Raw genomic sequence first — 23,024 nt, 5'->3', positions numbered from 1 at the left:
CTTTTTCTACAATAAAGCCCTGTGTGAAACAATGGTGATGCCAGAGGGTGTGGACTAATATGCCATGAGAAAAAAGGGAGACAAAAGGGAGAGATGCAGAGGAAGAGGAAAAGAGAATGTAAAAGAACAAAAAGAAAAATGACCAAGAGCAGAAGAATGAGATAGGGATGGAGAGGAGACAAGCAGAATAAAAATGGATCATAAATTGTACTCCATTAATTAAGGCCACAGTATCATTGATTTGAAATGTTCATTTTAAATAAGTGACAACTCCCCAGCCCTTTCATTAAAAACCTTAGATTTTAAAGAAAATCATGGAGTTGTTTTGGGTTTTCATGCAACTTATTGAAGGAGAATGCACAGAGTAATTTTTAGGAAGAAAATGTTTTAATGTTAATTGTTGTTGAGATACAGTTAAATGACCTAGAAAAGTATCTGTTAAAATACTTAGAAAACAATTATTTATCTTTGTTGATATTGCATAACATTTCAGTCTAATTTCAGATTTATTCTCTCTCCCTTCTTGAAGTCTCAAGGAGCGCTTGATTGAAACATAAAGCTAGGTGTCTTATGCCAAAGTTGGACAAAGATATCTCGTTTGAGATAGAGTCCATTATGGATCTTCTTGTTTGGCCACCATGACACTCACACTTGCATTTGCTGGCCTCTGTCTCTTTTTCTGTTGGTGCACTGCTCAGTTAGCTTAGATGCTTAGTGAAATCAGAACAGTGGACATTTCTTTTCGATGACTATATTTAAAAAAAAAACAGATTTAATGAAGCACATGATACAAAATTCTACTGCCAGTATTATAAAGAGGAGCATAGATTCTGTGCTATATATGAAAGAGTTTCACTGGTAATTGAGCTTGACCCAAATGTCTACTTTAATATTTCATTTATTCTGAAGTAGTCATTTCCTTTTAACTCTGTGATTTTAAAATTGTGACTAAACTGCTATTTAACCTTGCTACAAGAATGTGGCAGCAGGCTAGTCTAGGCAGGTCAACACTCACTTGGCTAGCTGGCACTTCTAATCAGCTTGCTTTAACCTGCAGCAAATTAAGGCTTTTATGAATTCTATCACATAAGTGATTAAAAACACACCAATAAGGATAAAAATAAATAGAATGTTTCTAGCATACTTGCTATATAGAATGGAGTATCACCTTTACTAGCATCTGCATATGGATATATTAGTCCCTAGAGTAACTTAGTAGAACTTTGTATTTTAAATACAGTAATCAAATATTTTAAATTGATTTTAGTAAATTATAGAAAAGCTAGTTTAAGACAGAAAACACATTTCTATGCCTTCAGTTTTGACAATTCATGTATTTTTATCCTGCAGGGACATGTTTGCACAGCTGTGTATTAATTAAGAAAACCATGGCTCCATGGGGGGTGGGGGTGGGGAGAGACAACTAGAAACAATTCCCAATGCATCTTTCTTCTTTTACAGATACTGCATGCAGAAACTAGCTAGTCCTGATTTTTTGTTTGCATGTTTTGTCAAGAGTCCATTGATAAGTTAGACATTCTGTTGGTTTACTATTCACCTACATACTCTCTGGACAAGGCAGTTTTGGGTCTGGTGCTGATTTTTTCCAGATGTTGGGGGACTTCAGCATCCATTATTCCAGATTCTGGGGAACTTCAGCATCCAAATCTTGTCCCCCATCTGGTTCAGCTTAGAATTTCATAACCACCATTTCATCTTTGGGGCTATCCCATGTTGTGATGGGTCCTACACATTTTGAAGGAACCCACTAGATTTAGTTGAGTTTGAGTAGGTACCTGCCTGAAAGGGAGAGAGAAGGACAACATAGACACAGTGAAATAGGGAAGATCCAGCCACAACTTTATCGACTACTGGTTTCTCAGGTCTTGGTGAAGGATAGGCTGGAAATAATGGATGCAATTGACAGCCTGACTGATTATAGCAAGCCCCTCCTTCCAACCTGCCAGTTGAGGGTGATCAAAGAAAGAATTCATTTTAGGTCTGGAAGCTGGTTTTCCTTTCCATTACCAGCCTCTTGGGGGCATGGTAAATATGCCAACCACCAAAGTGGCTTTCATGCCCCCAAAGTGGCTTTCCCTGAGCTCCTTCAGAGGACCCCCTCTTTTAGGGTCATATAGGCAGCCCAGCCTGGCACATCCTGTACATACAAGCTTGCTTGCTCAATCCTTTGGTTGTGCTGCTGCTGCTATGTGCAAGCTGTTGGGGAAAAATCAAGGCTGCAATCTTCCTGCTGAGCCAAATGCATTATGTCAGTTCCAGAGAAAATTTGACATCAGCTAGGGCAGCCAGCCTCCAGATGGAGCCTGGAAATCTCCTGGAATTGCAACTGATCCCCAGATTACAGAGTTCAGTTCCCCTGGAGAAATTGCTACTTTGGAGAATGGATTTTCTCCAAAGGTCCCGCTGAGGTCCCGCTGCAGGATCTAACACCAAATCTCCAGGAATTTCCCAACTTGGTGTTGGAGACCCTAGACATCATGCCTCTTTAAGAATCACTGGAAACTATTTTTTGCTGAAATTTCTAGCTATTCCTAGAAAGGCCTCTGGGTTTTTGCAAGAAGTGACATCACACCATCACTGACAGTGCTCCATGTCCCTGCCAAACTCCTTCCTAGGAACAACACTTCCAGCTTTTAATGATGGAGAGTCCCAACTGCCCAGTGTGCCTACACCCCCTTCGTTTTAACCATGCACTGCAGACCAATTGGGATAATTGATCCTTAGGTCAACTGTCCCTGCCCATCACCTCCAAGCTGGGCAACTTTGCAAAAATGTCAAACTCACCAGGTTCTGCAGTCTGATTTCTCAAAGATAGACTCCCTGAAGAGAACTCAGAAGCCTGGTCTAAACCTATTAATTCGTTAGTAATGATTTGATCCTGGTCTAAACCTATTAATAGTAATAATTTGCTCTGGATCTTCTTAGCCAGTTAGCAGTGACGCATTAGCATGATGTTGGCTCTGGTTATTCCATCTCCACTGCTGCCTTATTTTGGTAAGAACAATTGCTGCCCTGTGGCAGAAACTTCTTCCTGCCTCTCACTGTTTCTTTATTTATGAAAACATTTATGAAACCATCATACTCTGCCCTTCCTCATGGTTCAAGAAACAGCTCTTACTACCCATTGTACTATCACATTGGTGGCTGTTAAAAGGAATATAAACTAGGAGAAGAAAATGATTGCCCCTCTTTGACAAATGAATGAACTTTGGAAATGAATGGACTTAGTAGAGGCTCTATATAGAAAAGGGTATGTTGGTAGAACAAATAGCATGATTTGGGGCATAAGGTATACCATTTAATAGGAGGATACCAAGGTATCATCTCAAGTATTACAGTCTTTCTTTTGCCTAGTCAGGTTTTGCATAAAAGCGTTCTTGTGTTCTATAATTCAGATTATTCTTTCTTGATTTTTAATTTTTGTTCACTGAAGTCCACTATAAAATGTTCATCAAAAATCTGGAAATCAGACATGTAATGCAGCAATTTATGCCTCATTTTCAGATTACTCTAGCAGCATCTGGGATCTCTTATCCTTGCCACCGACTTACAGTTGGAAGAAGATCTTCACCAACACAAACTAGAGAACAGTCAGAAGAGGTAAAAACTCAACAACAATAAGTCCATCTGGTAATTCAGACATACATCTTTAGGCCTAGATGAAAGCTGAATTTCCTCTCCAAATTAGATCATATAGTACTGAGTTTGATTCATACAGGAATATAATCCTTACTACTTGAATATGCTGATTGAAGGGAGAAAAAGTAAAATTAAAACGAAGCTCTTATAATACAATTAGTTGAAAATTGTGAGCTAAAATATAAACTATATGTTATCATTGAGCAATTGTTGCTAGAGGTGAGGCTGACATGAATTATTTTTAAAATAGTCTCAGTGAATTAGTTAGATTAAGTTGTTAAATACAAATTCTTGTCTTAGATTGTGCCACAAGCCTCAATTGCTGAAACGAGGAAAAAAATGATCTCTTAAATTAGACATGCCTTCCTTTTTTCCATCAGAAATGAATCCATCCTTTGAAACTTTAATTGCATATAACACAGAGAATCACAAGAATTCTCTTGTCATCATCATTTTAGTGAAATAAATGCATTTTTCCACATTATTCAAACCACAATATGTGTGAAATTTCTTCAGGGGCACTGGGCTTCAGATTGGTTTATTTTTGTACATGGATATTGGAAACTACTGATACTGCAATATGCACTTGTTTGGTATTAAAATTATTTTTTTTAATAAACTAGCAATGCACAGATGTACATATGGTTAGTGACAGTGATGGAGATGACTTTGAAGATGCTACAGAGTTTGGAGTGGATGATGGAGAGATGTTTGGTATGGCGTCATCAGCACTGAGGAAATCTCCAATGAGTAAGCAATGTAATCCCTTATGCCATCAATAGCGGAACGCTAAGTACAGCTAAAGTAATAAGGGATACCGTACTCTTTGGTTTCAGTATGTTGTTTTTTGTAAAACTTTTCCTAAGGATATAGTGGTTTGGAGCCGATGATTCTTTTCTGCAAAGCTGAATCCATTGGCTGCTTTCTGTTCAGTCAGTGGACAAAGTTTTCATGGAAGGGAGGCTTGGGATCTAACCCAGTGTATTTTTTTCTGTGTTTGCTTTCATTGGAAATGCCATAAGAACATAAGAGAAATCTTGCTGAATCAGGCCAAAGGTTCATCCAATCCAATGCTCTATGTCACATAGTGGCCCAAAAAAACCAGGCACCATCAGGAGGTCCATTAGTGGGGCCAGGACACTAGAAGCCTCCCACTGTGGGCCCCCCGCAAGCACCAAGAATAGAGAGCATCACTGCCCCAGACAGAGAGTTCCAACAATACGCTGTGGCTAATAGCCCCTGGTGGACCTCTGCTCCATATGTTTATCCAATCGCATCTTGAAGCTGTCTATGCTGGCAGCGGTCACCACCTCATGTGGCAGTGCAGTCCCATGTGTTAATCACCATTTGGGTGAAAAATCTAACTTTTTTTGAAAATTATAATTCCTTACAATCTTCTAATTATATTGGTAAAATAATAGTAATTGGAACAGGGAAAGTAATATTATCTTCTTTATCTTCCTAGAACTATCTGCAAATTTCATTTGTCCAAAGAACAGCCTTATCACTGATCTCCAGTACTCTTTTTTAAGAGTTCCTAACAGGTTCATGGAATCATAGATTTGGAAGGGACCTCCAGGGTGATCTAGTCCAACCCCCTGCACTATGCAGGAAATTCACAATGCAAGTTCTTGGAATATATCAGAAACAGAATTAAGGAATACAGAGGAATGCTTTAAAATTGTGTGTCAATACATTCTGATATTTTTCCTTTCCTTTTTTTAGTGCCAGACAACGCTGAAAATGAAGGAGATGCCTTATTACAATTTACTGCAGAATTTTCTTCCAGGTTAGATTTGCAATTATCTATATAGATGAACTGTTAATGTAGAAATAACATGCAAATTATATTTTTATGAAGTATTTGGTAAGAATATAATGATAAAAAATTAAAGTACTAAGCTGTTTACAGAAAGATAGCTCTTCACAAAATAAACTTCCCTGTGGAAGTAATTGATGGACATTCTAAAGCAAAAAGCTCTCACTCTTATTGGAATTTTGCACACATTTATTTCAAAATTGCCAAATGATAGTGAAGGCTTCCAATGTATATTTTTTCGTCATGTACAAATAATATCCATAAGTGAGAAGCATTGTCTATAACAAGCCGTGTAGAAGTGTGACATAAATGGGCTGACTGAATGCAAGTTGAAACAACCATTGCAATACAGCCAAAGATTTGGCGGTTGCGGGGAGAGGGGAAAGAGGAGATGTAGGGAAGAGTATTATTTGGTGTGTTCACACTACTCTAAATACTGCATTTTGCAACTGGATTTCTGCTATTATTACACTGTAAAAATCCAGTTGCAAAATGCATTAGTGTAGTGTTAATGCACCCATTAAGTGCATCCAGCCCTTTGTGTATCAAAGATTTAGGCCATAAATTATATGCTTCTTGAGTTGGGTTTCAAAATTGCCATGGTTTTGAGGTGAGATAGTTGAGTAGCCAGCTATATGCTTATTCTATACAAGCAGTCTGCACAGAGGAACACCTGGTTTCCTCAGAGGAAAGCAGTAAACTTACATGTGGAAGTAGTAGTACCTTTTCACTTCTCTAGACCAGGGGTGACCAACGGTAGCTCTCCAGATGTTTTTTGCCTACAACTCCCACCAACCCCAGCCAGCATGGCCAATGGCTGGGCTGGTGGGAGTTGTAGGCAAAAACCATCTGGAGAGCTACCGTTGGCCACCCCTGCTCTAGACTGTTGCTGTTGAACTTTCTGATGTGAGAAAAAGCAACACCCTAAAAGAGTGAAGAGATTAAGAGAGGAGCAGGGTCCAGATTAGCATTCTCTGCAATTCAGCCTCTTCCAGTAACCTCAAGGAGCTATGTTTTAGTGCATACCTTCATGCACTTTCACAAAACGGGTAATAGTTTTGAGCAACCTATGTTCAGGTTTATTATATAATTTATTTTATTAAAACGTTTATATTCCCTTTTCCTCTTGTTTCAAGGCAGCTTATAATAACAATGAAAACATCCCCAGCCAGAAACAAAGATAAAGTAACAAATCTCTCCCCCTCTTAAAAGATGTCTACTGTTCAAACCTCCTCAGATGCTCTGGCAAACAGCCAAGCCTTGCAGGGTCTCCTGAATATCTCCAAGGAGGGGACCCTCTCACCTGTTTAGAGCCAGAACTGTGATGGAAAAGGCCCAGGCTCTGGTCAATTTCAAACAAAGCATCCTAAGTGGTGGGATAGCCAACAGATGGCTTCCTGCTTATGGTAGTTGGCACACATGAAAGGAAATGGCCCTTCAAATATGTGGATTGTAGGTTGTGAAGGGCTTTAAAGGTCGTAAAGGTGACAACCAATGCCTTGAATTTATCTCAGAACAGACTGTGAAGCTGCTTCAAAATGGGCAATATATGTTCCTGATGGCTAGCCACTGACAACAGTTGGGCTGCCTCATTCCAGACCACTTGTAGATTCCAGGGCAGCAGTAATCCAATTATGAGATTATAGAAGCATGGATCAGCACAGCCAGATCAGTTGAGTATAACTAATGAGAAAGTTGGTGAATCAGATGCTGCTAATAGAAGACATTCCTGGCCACCATGCCAACCTGTTTAGGAAGAAGACTGCAGATTTATACCCCGCCCTTCTCTCTGAATCAGAGACTCAGAATGACTTGTAATCTCCTATATCTTCTCCCCCAACAACAGACACCCTGTGAGGTCCCAAGAACAACTCCTGCAATAACTATGGCTAACCCAAGGCCATTCCAGCAGCTGTAAGTGTAGGAGTGGGGAATCAAACCCTGTACTCCCAGATAAGAGTCGCACGTCTAACCACTACACCAAACTGGCTCTCTAGGGTCCATGAGCACCCCCAAGTTCTTAACCTGCTCTGAAAACCCAACATTACTCCATCAAGAACAAGTGGATTTAGTTCCTCTAGAACAGGGGTGGCCAACGGTAGCTCTCCAGATGTTTTTTGCCTACAACTCCCATCAGCCCCAGCCAGCATGGCCAATGGCTGGGGCTGATGGGAGTTGTAGGCAAAGAACATCTGGAGAGCTACCGTTGGCCACCCCGCTCTAGAATATCTGCCTTGTGGACCAGCATTATCTCTGACTTGTCTGGATTCAGCTTCAATTTGTTCTGCCTTAGCCACCTGACCCCAGCCTCAAAGCCCCAGTTCAGAACCAAAATGGACACATAGGGAAGCTCAGATAATAAAATATAAAGCTGGATGGATAAGAATGGAGGTAAATTGGAGTCTGGCCTGCAATCGGCCACTTCATCCCTTGCCAATGAAGATTTTTTTTGAGCAGAGGTCAAATAACTGCCTCCTGCACAGGCCCAGGGAGAGCCTTTTCAATCAGGACGAAGTTGATTATTTTCACTAATGGCTGTAGCAGGTTCTGCTGGCATAGGACTCAAGCATCTTCAAGAGTGAATTTTCACTGGGATTCAATTCTCTTCTGTACTCTTGTTCACTCAATTTCACTGGGATTCAATTCTCTTCTGTACTCTTGTTCACTGAAAAATCCTGCTTAAAATTTAATTGTTTTAAAGTTCTTAATTGTTTTAAAGTTCTTAATCCTGCTTAAAATTTAATTGTTTTAAAGTTCTTACTGTGCATGGGAAATTTATATTCTTATCTTGACTGAACTATCCAGTGTCTAAAGGCTGCAAGTAAAAACTTCTAAATATTGCTGTATGTGGGATGTCATTATTGCATTGTTTTTAGAAAGAAGTCAAATGATATTTTAATAGAAACATTTTGGCATTCAAACAGATATGGTGACTGCCATCCAGTATTTTTTATCGGATCGTTAGAGGCTGCTTTTCAAGAGGCCTTCTATGGAAAAGCAAGAGATGTAAGTCCATTTTTAGTATTATGCTGCTAAAATGAAAGGGAAGCTGTCTGTAAAATTCCTTCTGGACCAGGCATAGGCATATGTTCCAAACAGTGGAAAGCCACACTATTTTGCTCAAAACACAGGACTAATTCTCTAACCATGACTGAGAGTTGCCCCTGAAGTGCTTTCAGTGGGTCTGATGCTTCCCAGTGTGTCCACTTGATTCTCCCTCCCCTCATTTGTTTGCTGGCAAACCACCATTTTACAGGTAGACACTGTGCTTTTTCTGACACTGTAACCAAAATTACCTGCTTCAGCTGTATATGCTGCGCTTATTCCCCATTATATGTCTGTAGTGCTGCAAGGTAGCTTCTACCTTGAATTTTAAGATTAGGCAGCTCTATCCTGTTATTATTCCCCAAATAGTCCCCTCTGGAATTTTCATGCATTACAATATCATACTCTTCCTAGTGCCAATATGGCAATGGTAGGAGGATGTATAAAAACTGTGGATTTGTATACTGGAATTTTGAACCCATATACATGAACTGCAATATACTGAAACTGGTCATTGGTACATCAAGGTCAGTTTTGTTTGCTCACACTGGCAACAGCTCTCCAGGCTCTCAGGTAAGGGTCTTTTATATCACACACTACTTGATCCTTTTAACTGGAGATTCCGGGGATTGAATTTGGGACTTTCTGCATGCAAAGCAGATCCTCTGCCATGGAGCCACAGCATGGCCCCCCAAAGTAAGGTTGCCTGGTCTCCCTTGGCCACCAGTGGGGGACGGGGGGTAGGGTTGACAGATCCAGGTTGAGAATCTCCTGGAGATTTGGGGATGGAGCCTGGGGAGAACAGGGATCTCCATAAGGTACAGTGCCACAGAGTCCACCCCCCAAAGCATACATTTTCTCCAGGGGGACTAATCTCTGTAGTCTAGAGATTAGCTGTAATTCTGAGGGGTCCCCAGGTCCCACCTGGAGGCTGGTATCCCTGGGAAGGAACACCAATTGAATTATAATCAGTAATGTATCAGGAATATTTTTGTAATGTCACGTAGCTGTCTATCTTGAACACTAAAATTAATCACTTCAGGCTACTTTGTGTCCTTCCTCTAAGTGAGGAACACTGCCACAAGGAAGAACTTTTTCTGCTATTGCTTCCTATTGATGTCCTCAACACCTGTCTCTTGAATTCCATTCCACTGAATGCCCATATTCCCCCCACCACCACCTTCAAGGGGCAGCTAAATAGCTAAAAAGCTATTTGGCCAAGCATTTGGTTGATTTTCTGTTTCTTCTTTAGAGTTTTACAGTATTGCTGCCTTTATGCTAATGCATACTGTAGTATTTACTGATGATATGTTATTGTTTGATTTTATTGTAAGTCTCCTCAAACACAGTTTTGACCAGGTGAAGCTTTAATATTTTAAATAAACTGTGCTATCATTTCTCCTAAGAGATGGGGGCGCATTCTAGGATCTATAAGAGAAGGAGGCAGGGCCATTTTGCAAATTGCCTCATGGCTAGAAGCAGGATTTGAATTGAGCTCTACAGGGGTTGCCTTTACTAGGTTGTTATTTGCATAGGTTCTTCTGTACGTTCTTTTATTTCCTTTTTAAAAATTATTTTCTTGTCCCATCTTTCTTCCCTTTTCCCTATCAATTTGTTAGCGTCAGCCTTAATGGGGCTACACTTTGAGCCTATGACAAAATTATCTTGAATTATTTGACTCTCAAACCTTATTTCTTGGTATCCAACACATCAGTTAAATGAGTTTCAGAACTGGGAGTACTATCTACTAAGGTGTATGTTTATACCTTGGGAAGGAGTGACCTCTTGATTGTCTCAAAGATAATCAAGATAATCCTTACTTCATAGGTCAGAATACATGCTTTAGAGGTTCAACAAGAACAGAATTGTCATGTAGTTGATGTCTGGAGGGCTCTTCAGTTTTACCTGGACAGAACTTTCTGTATCAAAAAGACATTATTTATAATTCAGGGGCGTCAAACTCATTTGTTAGGAGGGCCGGATTTGACATAAATGGGACTTTGTGGGGCCAAGCCATGTAATGCCAGATAGAGGTGATACACTTTTTATAAAGGACACAGGCAAACACAGTTGAAGATATTATTTTTTAACTTAAAATACAAACATGCTTAAAACTCTTGCAGTATTTTGTTTAAAGCAGAAAGGTAGGGGAATAGTGGGATTTTTGCAGTGCAGTTCTAAAAATAAAATATCAAGGAAAAGCACAAGGATCACACAGCAGAAAACTAAAGATATAAAATGCTCTCAACCTGGGAAAACATGAAATGGCAAGGCATTGCAAGCCTCTCCTCCCCCAGTCTACTCAGATTAGCAATGGCTCTCCAGTGTAATGTCCCCCTTTGGCTGTGGGTTCCCAAGTCAGAGTACTCACTAGGCACTAGTCCTCATCAGGGCTGTCAATTCGGTAGAGGGTTTAACAAATATTTACCGAGAACTGCCTTTTCAGGAAAATTCGGAATTAGGGAATTCCGGATAGACATCTGAGCCTATTTCTGGAATTCTGAATAATTGAATTCCGGATAATATCAGAGGTATTTGGAAATTTTCGATAAAGCCCTGTTGTCCATAGAAAGCAATGAGGCAAAGCAAAAGGCAGTCTGTGATTGCCTTTCCTGCCGTTCCCTTGGCTTTTCCCGCCTCTGGCTGGGGTGAGGGGGAAGGAGGCCCCTGATCCAATCACAGCATTTTGCAGATTGCAAAATGCAATGCTCACGAATTTTCCCGCCTCTGTCTAGGGAGAGAGGGAGGAGGAGGCGCCTGATCCAATCACAACCATGCATTTTTAAAATGGGTCAGGGCTGTTGTGTGCTCCAGCAAGAAAGCTGCTGCTGTGTTACCAACTTACCATAGAGAGACTGTGAGTGAGCTTCTGTGCCCTTCGCTGTGCTCTGCTCTCTGTGGCCTGGTCTTAGCTGCTGGTGTTTCTGGCTAGACTGGAGGATCTTCATCTGGTAAAATGACTCCTTTTTTGTGTATGTATGGGAGGGGTTTCTGTTCAGATTAGAAGCAGGTTTATTTTTAACTTTTTGAAAACCTTTAGTTTTTCTCCTGCTTTGGGTGGTTGGTTTTCTTTTGGGGGCTGGGTTGCTTGGGGGCAGGTGGCTCTGGCATGACCTGGCTTAAAGTGTTTAATTTAATCTGTGTTATTTTTATAATCTTTTCTGGGAATCTTAAAAATGTTTTGGAATTGCCTGTTAATTTTTTGTTGTTGTTTTTTGGAGTTGCCTCTTCAAATTATGCCAGGCTTTGGTTGACCTGGTTGTGTGGGGTCTGATGATTTCTTCCTCTGTTTTCCCATGGCCAGGCTGTGGTGGCTTACTGACCTGTTGAACTGCTGGTGGTGTTTTACTGTTTTATGGTTGTGTTGGGGATGTGTGTGCCTTTGTAAAGCCTTTGGGGTGCCCACAGTAAGGTCCAGCCTTTTTGGGCCTTGGGAAAGAATCGCCTGCAGCTGCTCTGCCATTTGAGAGGCTCTCCCCCAAACCCCCTCCCCTCCAGGTGGCTTCCATTATGCCCTATGTTGTGCCATTGACTTCAGTGGCCCATAGGGTATAATGGTGGGATAGGGGCATCCTCTTTGGGTGTCCCTGTAATGGGACCCTCTGGTCCAAACATTTTGGGACTTGGGGGTTCCTTGGGGGAGAGTCCCCTGAAGCTCCATTGCAGTTTTGGGGGCTCTCCCCCAAACCCCCTCCCCTCCAGGCAGCTTCCATTATGCCCTATGTTGTGCCATTGACTTCAATGTCCCATACGGTATAATGGTGGGATAGTGGCACCCTTTTTGGGTGTCCCTGCAATGGGACCCCCTGGTCCAATCTTTTTGGGACTTTGGGATTCTTTGGGGGAGCGTCCCCTGAAGCTTCGCTGCAATTTGGGGGGCTCTCCCCCAAACCCCTCCTCTCCAGGTGGCTTCCAATATACCCTATGTTGCCATTGACTTCAATGGCCCATAGGGTATAATGGAGCAGAATATATCCGGATATATCCAGATATCTCAGTATATTAGGATATATCCGGATACTACTATTCAGAAATATCCGGAATACCGAAAAAGGTATTACCGGATATTTCCGGATCCAGATATTACCGAATTTTTTTATTATTATTATTATTGACAGCCCTAGTCCTCATGTCCTTTAAGAGACAAAGCTGGCACAGAGCATCAGTGTTTGCTTTACAAGGACATAACTCCAGGAAGCTTCCCAGGAATGCTGGGAAGTTAAACTTCTCCATTAAAACAAAGTTGCAAGGAAAACATGGATTGGATTTCTGCCCGTAGGCCTGAGTGGAAAATCTATTCTGCAGCTTCACTTCTGCTTTAGCCTCTGCAAAGAGAAGGCAGAAGGAGTTGTGAATGTCAGCAGCCCTGGAGCTTTAGAGGGTGAGGGTGGCAGGACGGAGAGAGAAGAGAGAGCCCTGCAGGCCTGATCGAAGCCCTCCGGGCCCAGTTTTGCCCGCGGGCCGCATGTTTGACACCCCTGATCTATATCATTCTCTCTCACATCCCAAAGGTTTTTTAATGCCCTTGGAACTCTTCTGCTTAAAAAGAAGAAGAAAAGAAGAAGAATTCTTACAGTGAATTCCTATTTTAGAAAGGAGGCCATATGACCCACTACTGTAATTTCCAAGTAATATTGACCTGTTTTGCTGAACAGTAGGCTGTATGTGGGAAGACAGAGACTCCTGGGTTCATTTCCAGTCCTGTCACTTTAATTGATGTCTTATACCATTTAGAGAGATTCTTCAGAACTGACTTTCTGTTATAGATTTAGCATAGTGTTGATGTTGTAGGCAGAAGATCTGTCTATAGAGAAAAGTCTGAACCTGCTTCTGAAGGAGGGGCAGCTCTGAAGATTTTTAAACAGCCTCTTTCACAGTTAGACTTCTCCTTTTTTCTTTTGTTCCATATAGTTTGAGGTACTTGGTGGTAGACTTGATGGAGGTTGATGTACATGAGAAAACTTCTCACTGTATTATATATAATACTTGAAAAGACTTTGAAAAGAAACAGTGCCTGTGATCCAGTTTGCACGGGCTTCATTGCTTATATGACCTATGCATGAATAATTATTAACTTGCCATATAATTTCATATGTTCCACCAGAGCATAGAAAAAATTAGTATCTACTTCCAACTGTTAATATGACATTGAAGAAATGTTTTGCATGCACCTTTTATCTCCATAATCTAGAAGCTGCCTTACACTTTCAATACCAATCACTCGAAGAAGATACTTTATTAACAAACGTAAAGTCTTACTTTGTTTCTAGAAATTGCCAATTACTTTTCTTATAAGCCCATATTAATAGCTACCAAATGGGTTAAGTAACTGCTTGAATAATACACAGAAAATAACCAGCTCAATGATTTTACCTTATTGCTGTTGTTTGCTGGCTTTTTCAAATCTTGTTTTCCTAAAGGAAAGGTTGTATAAGGGATAGCTATTACAAATTAGTCATCTTTGTCATAAAATTCCCAAACTTTATATTTTGTGTATGGAAAAAATGGAAACCTGAAACCATATTTTTTAATTTGAACTGTGGGGGCCACTTAATTTTACCAGGGTAACAGATGGGCTTCAAGCAATAGCATTCTTAACTTGAAGTGAGAAATTGAGTTCGCAGAGTAAATAAAAACAAGATTGAAGGTTTAAATCCTCTGCTAGGCTTTTTGAACTTATATGCTCATTAAATGTTTATTGGAGTGGCAGGATTACGAAGGATTTGGAGAGCTTCATCAACTGGAATATAGTTAATCACTAAGTAAAACACTACATTTGATAAAGTGTTTCTCACGATGCCACACTCAATCCATCTTAATGAAAACCACTTCAAACTGATTTAATTTGAGAGCACTTCGCAGCCAAGAGTGCATGTAGACCTTGTTCTTTTTCATAAGGAATTTTCACTGTTGTCTGAGCCAAGGGTGTTCTGTACAAATTTATCTTCAGTGATCGAACAAGAATCACTTTGTTTTAGCTTCTTTCCTTCATGGGTAAAACATCTAGTAGATTTTATACTATAAAGAAAGATGAGAGCTGATTTAAAAACAAAGGCAAGAAATTAGTTAAAACTACAGTGCATTGTCATTTGAGTTTCCATTTTATCAATATAATTCAATGCATTATTGACTAATGTAAAATGACAGTTTCCTTCTGTTTATGAATTAAAACTTTATTAATATGACCAACCTTCATTTTAGAATGTTTTGAGGTGATTATATAAATTGTGTGCTGTGTGCTTTATTGTTCATGTATTGTGGAATAGGACAGGCTATTCTAATAGGAGTTTAATCAAAATATAGTTTAATCCAAATCTATCTTTAAATAATTATGTAAAATTCTATTCCTATTCGATATTATTCACTTAGATGTAGATTTATTGGATTTATATTCCACCCTCCCCACCGGAGAAGGCTCAGGGCGGCTGTCTTTGCCCATTGCTTTTACGTGCATGAGTGCTGCATTTAAAATTCTCAGAAGCAGAACTACTGAATCTGTGCACTACAACATTTGACAGCAAATGAAGTTGTTCACAATACCATAATTTCATAATTTATTGTGATTTTGTTCATAATTTATTGTGATTTTGTTCATAATTTATTGTGATTTTGTTCATAATTTATTGTGATTTTTTCATAATTTATTGTGATTTTTTCATAATTTATTGTGATTTTCATAATTTATTGTGATTTTATTGTAACAATTTAATTTTATGTTGTTTTAATTGTTGTTAGCCGCCCTGATCCTGTCAGGGGAGGGTGGGATACAAATATAAATAAAATAAAAAAATAAATACAGCCTGGATTTACAGATAATGCCACATGTGATTTATGTTGGATCTGTGATTGTTTCCATATTCAATTTGTAATCTTGTGGATGAAGTGATAGCAATGTGAAAACATTATGTCTGAATTTGTTCTATATATTCAGGGCCATATTCAGACGTTACAAATTAATTCCAGTTTTGGTGATAAAAACCTAGTTTATTCATGGTCTCTTGCACTCTCTCCCTTCTCCTATCATATGCAGAGCCAAGATAGAAGACTTCCTGGTTTAGGAAGGCTTTGATCTAATCACAGTTCGAACAAATTTGAGGGGGTTTTTTCCTTTCCCACAAACCGTTCACACCACCTTATAACTGAACTGAATACTGTTCACACCACCTTATAACTTTAAAGTTCTAAGTTGTGGTTAGTGAGAACAGTCTGCTTCATTTTATAGTGAGAAAAATCAAATATGCACTTAGTCCAGAGATACAGTAGATCTGACTGGACATTATTGTCAAGCCCAAAACATGTGCTAGGTCTGTATTCCACAAAAAAATTGAGATACTGGAAATAGCACGTTCATTATCCAGTGTTCTCTCTATGCTCCATAGTGCTGTGAGAAAAAATTCTACATTGTGACTAAAAAAAGCCAGTAGCATTAAAGTTGTGAGTGAGTCTACATTTGATTATCACATAAATTAGTTCTTAGAATCATAGAGTTGGAAGGTACCTCCAGGGTCATCTAACCCAACCCTCTGCATAATGCAGGAAATTTACAAATACCGCCCCCCCCCGCCCTAAATTCACAGGATCCGCATTGCTATCAGATGGTCATCTAGCCTCTCTTTAAAAACCTCAAAGGAAGGAGAGCCCACCACCTCCCAGGGAAGCCTGTTCCACTTAGGAACCACTCTAATGGTCAGAAAGTTCTTCCTAATGTTGAACTGGAAACTCTTCTGATTTAATTTCAACCCGTTGGTTTTGGTCTTACCTTCTGGGGCTACAGAAAACAATTCTGCACCATCCTCTGCATGACAGCCCTTCAAGTACTTGAAGATGGTGATCATATCACTTCTCAGTCGCCACCTCTCCAGGCCAAACATGCCCAGCTCCTTTAACCTTTCTTCATAGGACTTGGTCTCCAGAGCCCTCACCATCTTCGTTGCCCTCTTCTGGGCACATTCCAGCTTGTCTATATACTTGTTAAAATGTGGTGCCCAAAACTGAACACAGTACTCCAGGAGAGGTCTTACCAGAGCATAGTAAAGCAATACCATCACTTCATGTGATCTGGACACTATACTTCTGTTAATACAATATTGTGTTTGCCTTTTTAGCCACCGAATCACACTGTTGACACATGTTCAGCGTATGGTCCACTAAGACCCCTAGATCCTTTCCACACATACTACTGCCTGGACAAGTCTCTCCTATCCTTTAACCATGCATAGGATTTTTTTTACCTAAATGCAGAACTTTACATTTATCCCTGTTAAAATTCATTTTATTGGTTTCAGCCCAGTTTTCAAGCCTGTAAAGGTCATCCTGTATCCTGTTTCTGTCTTCTACTGTATTTGCAACCCCTCCCAATTTTGTATCATTTGCAAATTTAATAAGCATTCCCTCTATTCCTTCATCCAAATCATTTATAAAGATGCTGAACAAAACAAACCGCAGAGCAGATCCTTGAGGCACTCTGTTTGTCACTGCTCCCCAAGAGGATGATATATTTTTTAGAACACTGTTTCCCATTTGCAGGGTTGGGACCCGGTACTGGACCACGGAAGCCTCACTACCAGGTCACAAGAAAAGCCAAAGCTAGCCCTGCCCCCAGCGAAGCATGACCTCTGCTCTGCTTCCATCCTTCCACCATCTCTCTGTTGTGCAGAGAAAAGCTAGCCTTGAAGACTGACACAGGCTGCAAACCCTGAGCTCTGTTTGGCTTTCTTCCTTCCCCCGTCTCTGTGTTGTGCAGAGAGGAGCTGGGCTGCCTCTCCTTCCTTCTCCCCCTCTCCCAGTGTTTGAGAGAAAAGTTGGCATCCACTGGCACTTTAGATCCATGAAGTGTTCTTCAAGGTATGAGCTTTCATGTGCCTTTCAGTATGTTCTTTTGTGGAGATTTCCCGTGAGACCTGGGCCGCAAAGAAGGGGTGTGTGTGTGTTTTTCAGCTGGGAGGGGGAGGGAATGGGCATTCCAGTAGCTTTTTTTTTAACCAAACGACCCCTAGGCAGAATTGTTGCTGACTGGAGTAATCTGATGATGAGTAAGGCTTCCCCCCCCCCCCTTTGTTCCCTTTTCTTTCATTTTCCGTCTGCAAGGGATGCTCTGTCTGTATTCTTGGTGCTGGGGGTGGGGGGAAGCAACAGTGGAATGGCTTCTAGTGCCCTGGTCCCACTGGCGGACATTCTGGTGCTTTTTGAGCATTGTATGAGATAATTTTGGACTGGATGGTCCACTGGTCTAATCCAACATGGCTTCTCTTATGTTCTTTTGTTCTTATGTTCTTTCTTTCCATGTTCTTTCCTTTCCTTTCCATGTCCTTCCCTTTCTTTCTTTCTTTCTTTCTTTCTTTCTTTCTTTCTTTCTTTCTTTCTTTCTTTCTTTCTTTCTTTCTTTCTTTCTTTCTTTCTTTCTTTCTTTCCTGGATGAAACTTTTCTGTTCATCATACTGTTGTTGCAGACATAGGAGCTCTGTCAATGAAAAATTGGCATCCCCAGTTGTAGCCAGCTGGCCCTTCTATGAGATTTCTCAACAGCACTGGAAGTGATGGTACTATGAATTTGGCACTATTTTACTGGCCCTGCTTTTAACAGCTGTCTGACACCAAAATTAAACTCCTCCTGTAGATATTAAAAATGATGAAAGAAGTTCCCTGGCTAAATATCTGCACAACAGATTGCTTTTAAAGGCATAGGAAACACAGCCAGTAAAAAGCTGCAAGGCCCTCATAAATATCCTTTTTGGGGTAACTGCAGAAAAACTTGTATGAACTTTATATAACTTGAAATTAATTCATTAATTGCAGTACAATTCTCTGCTACCTTTCACAGCAATTTCCCAGTGTTTCAGTCAGGGAAAAGTATGAAAAATAGCTGTCAAAAGATTTTCTTGAAACCAAGCAAGCTGGGTTGTAGCTTGAGGAAGGGTTCCAGTAGTAGCAGCTGAAGGAAGGGCCTACTAAATGTGTCAGCATATTTTAAGGTACAGCAGCTGCCAGGGCCCAGTGTGGGTGGTACACAGCACTGGCATTCCTGATGGCAATGGCAACAGCACTTCCAACTGCATACACTGGCCAGTGCTGTTGAGGAAGGGGTGTGTAGGTTGTGCAGGCAATTGAACATGGGCATTAGGAGTGCCTGCAAGCTGGAGAAGAACACCCAACCAGATAGTTGCATGCAAGTGCGAGGGTGGAAAGAGAGGACCCTGGGAATGTATGAAAAAGTTGCAGACCACCCATTTTCCACCCCCATTTTTGTTCAGCATGAGTTTCAGAGAGATTTTTCTGAAAACAAAGTTACTTCAGAAGAAGAGGTAGGTTTGGGGGAGTGCCCTGGAAGTGACATCACAGGAAAAGGTGGAGTTTTGGTTTTGGTGGAGTTTTGGTTCAGTGTGCCCTGGAAGTGACATCACTTGGCCCTTGAACTGGAAGTGACACCACAGGAAATGATATAATTCCTGTCTCCCGACACTACCTCCAAAATCTCCCGGCTCCACCCCCAAATTTTAGTGGGTCATGAAGGAGAAGTGTAAAAATAACCGGGCCACGGGAAAGAAAAGTTTGGGAAACCCTGCTTTAGAACATTATTTCCATACCCTTGTAAAAATCTCATAATTAATTATTTTAAACTATATTTCAACTATATATTAAAAATAATTTAAACATTATAAGAGAAAACAGAATCTAGTCAAATTTTATTACAGAAAATTTTGACCTCTACAGGGGGTAGACCTGGCCTCTGAAGAACAGGCTTACCCTTCCCACTGTATTGGTAAACCTGGCCTCCAAAGAAAATATCTACCTACCCCTTCCCATTGTATTAGTAGATCTATCTTCTACCCACCCTAGTTCAGTATATTGGTAGACCTGGCATTTGGAAATCATCTGGGTCATCCCCAGGCCTGTAGCTACGAGTGGGCCTGTGGGGGCACAGCCCCCTGACTTCTGGGTGAGGTCCCCTGACTGTAGGCCCCACGAAAGCAAGGGAAAGCTGGGAGGAGAAGGGGGGGTGGCAATGCAGGCTCGGAGCCTGTTGCCTTGTGTGGCCTGTTGACACTCGTTGAGGCAGCTCGCTCGCTTATCTCCCTCTCAGCAGGCACTTCTGTTTTTGTGGGGGGGGGAGTGTGAGAGGTTTACTTCTGTGTGTTTGTGTAGTGTGAGAGGTGCACTTCCTTGTATGTGTGTGTGTGTGTGTGTGTGTGTGGAGTCTGAGGCACAGGGTGGCTGGCAGGGACGTGGGTGGCCCTTTGTGAGTGTATGTGTTGGGGCGGGGGAGGGGGTTCAAAGGTTCTCCATTAAACTGAGCTGCCTCCTTCCCAGCCGAGTGGGCTTCATGGGAGCAGCAGTACAGCCAGGCCCAGCAGCCGGAGGTGAGAGGTGACTTCAGTACCCAGCATGGAAGAGGGAGGCGGGGGGGGGGGGGTTCATCGTGATGGGTAAGGGAGGGAAGGAAGGGAGGACAAGTCTAGCGCTGCCGGCTGCTCTCTCTGTGTTTTTGTTTTTTGTTGCCACCCTGCCCAGGCAAGTCTCGTGCTGCTGGCCACCCCATCCCACCCAGAGCTGGCCCCTCTCATAGGCCTGCAGCTGTAGTTCCCACCAAGCCTCGCACAGACACCCACCACTTTTTTTTTTTTTTGCAACCTGCAAGCATCCTGCCCCGGCAAGGCACCTCTTACTGGAAGCCTGAGCTCGCTCCCTCTGCCTCAACAGCCTGGCAACCACCCCTATCAAGTATATGGGTCCCCTCTTCATCTTCTGTCAGCTGTTCCTCTTTCTCACCTTGGCTTGTTCCTCTCATTTCAAATGCCCTCCTTTCTTTCTTTCTCTTGCTCACTTCCATCCACTCCTTCAGTACTTTTTACTTCCTTCACCTTCCCACCACCTCTCCTTTTCCTTTTCTCCTCATTTTCTCCCCCCTTTTAAAAACATTTCTTCATTTTTTTGTTTCCTCCTCCTCTAAAAATCCTACTCTTTCTCCAGCAGGCTCCTCTCCCCCCTGCCATCTCTTTTTGCTCCCCCCACCCCCAATCAAGTGAGTGAAGGTGATTTTGTCAGCAGTTTCGGAACTTGTTTAAGGATGCTCTGAGCCAGCAGATGATGCTCTGATATGCATGAAAGCAAGAACAGAAGCATCTTATTTTTCTAAAGTGCCAGGATTTTAGTCTAGTCTTAAACTTTTGTAAATTAGCCCATTTCTTTAAATGCTCTGGCATCCACAAAAGTTTATGCTGGAATAAAATCCTTCTCTCTCTTTAAAAAGATGCCACCAGGTTAAAAAGCAAACAAACCCTGAAACTCACCTGTGTACATAAACCTAAGACTGAAAAGCAACCATTTAATCAGGCAGCTATCACTTTGGGCAGAAGATCACTTTTAGGCAGAATTTGAAGTTGCTTTCTCTGTGAAAATGTGCTTGGTTCAAAAGCTCCACCGTGACAAATGAATTTACTTCTGGATTAAAACAGTGGGGAAGGGGGAGTGTAGTGTATTGTGCCGTATGAAGAAGCACCGTGTGGCCCCGCAGCAGAGGCGTCCAGGGGAAGCCCCTTGGTCACTCTGCGTAGCGCGGGGAAGTCTCCGCCAATCTAGACCAGTGGCGGGAAGTTTGACTGGCCAGGATTGGACTGGCCAGCTGGAGGGCTGTTCCGGGGAGAATGTATATAAAGTGGGTCCCAGCCCGCGTTGCCCAGTTCTGTGATGTACCTTCTAATAAAGTATGTTGCCTTCTGCATGTCTTGTCACTGAGTACATTACACTGGCGACGAAGGTGGGATCTGGCTAGGAAGGCTTCCCCAGCGGAAAGCAGCTGACCTGGCTGGAGACGAGGAAGGCGCAGGACTGCAAGAAACTGAGACGCCCGCCGCCACAATGGCGAACTCTAGCGTAACAATGGGCCATCTTGCTGAATTCAACCCCGACCACCCCGGACGGTGGGAGACCTACACTGAACGGGTCGAGTGCTACCTGAGGGCCAACATGATCACGGACGACAACCAGATGAGGGACGTCCTGTTGAGTGTCTGCGGAGAGGCAATCTTCGAAATCGCACAAGGCCTCTCTGCCCCAGTGAAGCTCACCGAGAGGACCTACGGGGAGGTCGTCAGACTCTTCACAGGGCACTTCTCGCCCCAACCATCCCTTGTCGCCCGCAGATTCCTCTTTCACAAGAGGGATCAGAAGCCCGGGGAAACGGCTGCAGTCTACCATGCCGCTCTCTGCCAGATCGCAGGAAACTGCAGTTTCAACAAGCGGGAGGAGGCTCTGAGGGACCGATTCGTCTGGGGCCTCCGGGACGAAAGGCTGCAGCAGAAGCTCTTTGCCAAGGAAGAGCTCACCCTCCAACAAGCCTTCAACGAGGCGACGGCCTTCAAGAGGGCCACCAAAGTGGAGAGGCAGTCCACCATGAAGAGATGGCACCGGGCGATCGGGAGGACGAAGAGGCTTTCCAGCTCCGGCGGCCACAAGGAGCGGGCCCAAGAGCCCCCACGAGACAGCGAGCGATGGAGAGACCTCCCACCATCAAATGCGCCAGCTGCGGCGACCCCCACGAGAGGAGGGACTGTCCATACCGCAACATGGGCTGCCGGAACTGTGGAAAGGTGGGCCACATCGCCCGGGCTTGCTGGGCCAAGAACAGCCGCCGGCGACCGGCAGCGCATCACGAGTCCACTGAGGCCCACACGACAGCATCTACCAGCCTGCAGGTATTGAACTTGCCCCTCTCCGCCCCCGACAAGGTCAAAATGATGGTCCTCATCGAGGGCGCCCCCTGCCTCATGGAGGTGGACTCGGGTTCCTCCATCTCCGTAATTTCGGAGGAAACCCTAAGGAAACTATGTACCCGCCGCCGCCTCACCTTGAGGCCGGCTGACTTCGTTCTGAGGGACTTCCAAAAAAACCCGGTGCACATCGTGGGCTGGGCCCGGGTACGGGTAGAGAGAGGGAACTTCAGGGGCCCCCTGGACATTCTGGTGGTTAAGCACCAGCTCACCACCCTACTAGGGCTGGCCTGGTTCCAACCATTAGGTATCCAGTTAGTGGGGGTGGAGCAAGTGCAGACGAGCAGTTTTGAGGACGTCTGCCGAGAGTTCCCAGCAGTTTTCGACGGGTCCCTGGGGAGTTACAAAGGGCCGCCCATCACCCTGCCGCTCAATCCCCTAGTCAGACCGATCCGGCTCAAGGCGAGGCGAGTCCCGTTTGCCTTAAAACCTAAGATAGAGGCGGAACTGGACCGCCTCACAGCCCAGGGAGTCTTGGAACCAGTGTCTTATGCGGCCTGGGAAACCCCCATAGTCACCCCGGTGAAGCCAAATGGGGACGTGAGAATCTGCACTGACTACAAGTGCACGATAAAGCACTCCAGGACAACCCCTACCCTGTCTCGGTGGTCAGCCACGTACTGGCGGCATTGCAGGGTCCAAAATTTTTGGGAAGCTGGATTTGGCACAAGCGTACCAGCAACTACTAGTTGACGCCAAGACAGCTGAGGCACAGACCATCGTGACCCACAGGG

At 42.8% G+C, this 23,024-nt stretch overlaps 1 protein-coding gene across 1 annotated transcript in view; it reads left to right on the top strand.

Moving 5' to 3' along the window:
• FAF1 (Fas associated factor 1) overlaps window positions 1–23,024 on the top strand; it is a 494,563-nt gene that overhangs the window by 292,825 nt on the left and 178,714 nt on the right. The window contains exons 9-12 of the mRNA XM_060231799.1: window positions 3,526–3,621; window positions 4,284–4,410; window positions 5,386–5,449; window positions 8,404–8,485. Coding sequence (XP_060087782.1) covers window positions 3,526–3,621; window positions 4,284–4,410; window positions 5,386–5,449; window positions 8,404–8,485 — 369 coding nt within the window. The remainder of the gene's footprint in view (window positions 1–3,525; window positions 3,622–4,283; window positions 4,411–5,385; window positions 5,450–8,403; window positions 8,486–23,024) is intronic.

The sequence above is a fragment of the Heteronotia binoei genome, chromosome 2, assembly GCF_032191835.1.
Source record: "Heteronotia binoei isolate CCM8104 ecotype False Entrance Well chromosome 2, APGP_CSIRO_Hbin_v1, whole genome shotgun sequence".
Lineage (NCBI taxonomy): Eukaryota > Metazoa > Chordata > Lepidosauria > Squamata > Gekkonidae > Heteronotia > Heteronotia binoei.
The sequence above is the reverse complement of the archived record's forward strand: the minus strand, read 5'-3'. Positions and strand labels throughout refer to the sequence as shown.